This window comes from Parus major, unplaced genomic scaffold (assembly GCF_001522545.3).
Source record: "Parus major isolate Abel unplaced genomic scaffold, Parus_major1.1 Scaffold258, whole genome shotgun sequence".
Taxonomy (NCBI): Eukaryota; Metazoa; Chordata; class Aves; order Passeriformes; family Paridae; genus Parus; species Parus major.
Window position 1 is genome coordinate 360,053 of NW_015379266.1, and position 1,269 is coordinate 361,321.

The following is a 1,269-nucleotide window of genomic DNA, read 5'->3' on the forward strand; positions in this document are numbered from 1 at the left end:
CGCCCGGCCTCCCCCGCTGCGCCCGGCAGCGCCGGGAGGGATGTTCGCGGAGAGCGCGGTGCGGTGCGGAGCGCGCACCTTCAGCACCCGGCCCTGGAGAGCACCCCCGGCCCCGCCGCCCGGCAGCCGGAGCGGAGCGCGTCCCTCCGCCGGACAGAGCCGGGGTGCGCGAGGCGAGAACCGGCCGGCTCCGCGCAGCCCCGGGGCTCACGGCGGAGCCGGGAAGCGGCCGGGCGGGCCCGCGGAGGACGCGCTGCGGGGCCGGCCGGTGGGCGCCGGGCTCCGGGAGTGTCGCGCTCCGCTCCCCGAGCGGCACCGGCTTGCACCTACCTGCCAGCCGCAGGGCAGACATCCTCTGGAACTCCGGCTCCTGCAGCCACTTCCACATCCTGCGGAACGTCTCCCGGCCGGACTTGAGTTTACTCCAAGGCTTGGGGTTCCGCAGCAAGTCCGACAGGGTCCCCTGGGAGCGGCACAGCACTCGCTGGGCGAAGATGGCCTGCGGGATGCTGTAGCGCTTCAGCTCCGCCGTGATCCTTTGTGCCACCTCCTTGGTGTTGATCTCCTCCAGCTGGCCCGCGCCGTTCCCCTGCGGGCCGGCGGCGGGGGGCGGCCGCTCCCGGCCGGCGGGCAGCGCGGGGCCGTGCGGCGGCGGCCCGGGGGGCGCGGGGTGGTGAGCGCCGTTCAGGGGCGGCAGCATGGCCGGGGGCGTCCCCAGCCCCCGGGGCAGGTGCTGCTCTCCCCGCGCCAGCATCGCCGCGTGCGTCTCGAAGTTGGGGCTCAGCATCTTGTCGTGGCCCGGCGGCCCGTAGCCGTGCAGGCCCTGCTGGGCGCCAGGGAGCGGGCCCAGCCCGTTGCCCAGCGGCGAGAGGCTCTGCCCCACGGCCGGCACCTCCTTGTAGGGCCCGTAGAGGCTGTTGACGGCCGGCAGCCCGCGCTCGTCCCGCATGAGGGCGAAGCCGCCGCCGGAGCTGCCCGGCAGGCGCTGGTGGTGGTGGTGGTGGGCGTGCGGGTGGGCGTGCGGGTGGTGGAACTTGTCGGAGACGGCGGAGATGGGCGGCAGGGGCTGGAGCGGCGTCAGCGTGGTGTAGGTGCCGCTCATGCCCATGCCGGGCGGCGAGGCCTCGCAGGGCACGCTCATGGCGTGGTGCAGCGGGATGGAGAGCTCGGGTCGGTACTCGGCGGCGCCGTCCAGCAGCGAGGCCATGCTGGGCACCATGGCGGGCCGGGCGGCGGGGGGCAGCTCCTGGTGCGGCGGCGGCGGCGGCG

General features: G+C 76.5%; 1 protein-coding gene across 1 annotated transcript in view; it reads right to left on the reverse strand.

The window, feature by feature from the left end:
• ONECUT2 (one cut homeobox 2) overlaps positions 1-1,229 on the reverse strand; it is a 13,404-nt gene extending 12,175 nt beyond the window's left edge. Inside the window, exon 1 of the mRNA XM_033511491.1 lies at positions 331-1,229. Within this exon, the coding sequence (XP_033367382.1) occupies positions 331-1,219 (889 nt within the window). The 5' untranslated portion in view covers positions 1,220-1,229. The remainder of the gene's footprint in view (positions 1-330) is intronic.
• Between the last annotated feature and the right edge of the window lie 40 nt (positions 1,230-1,269).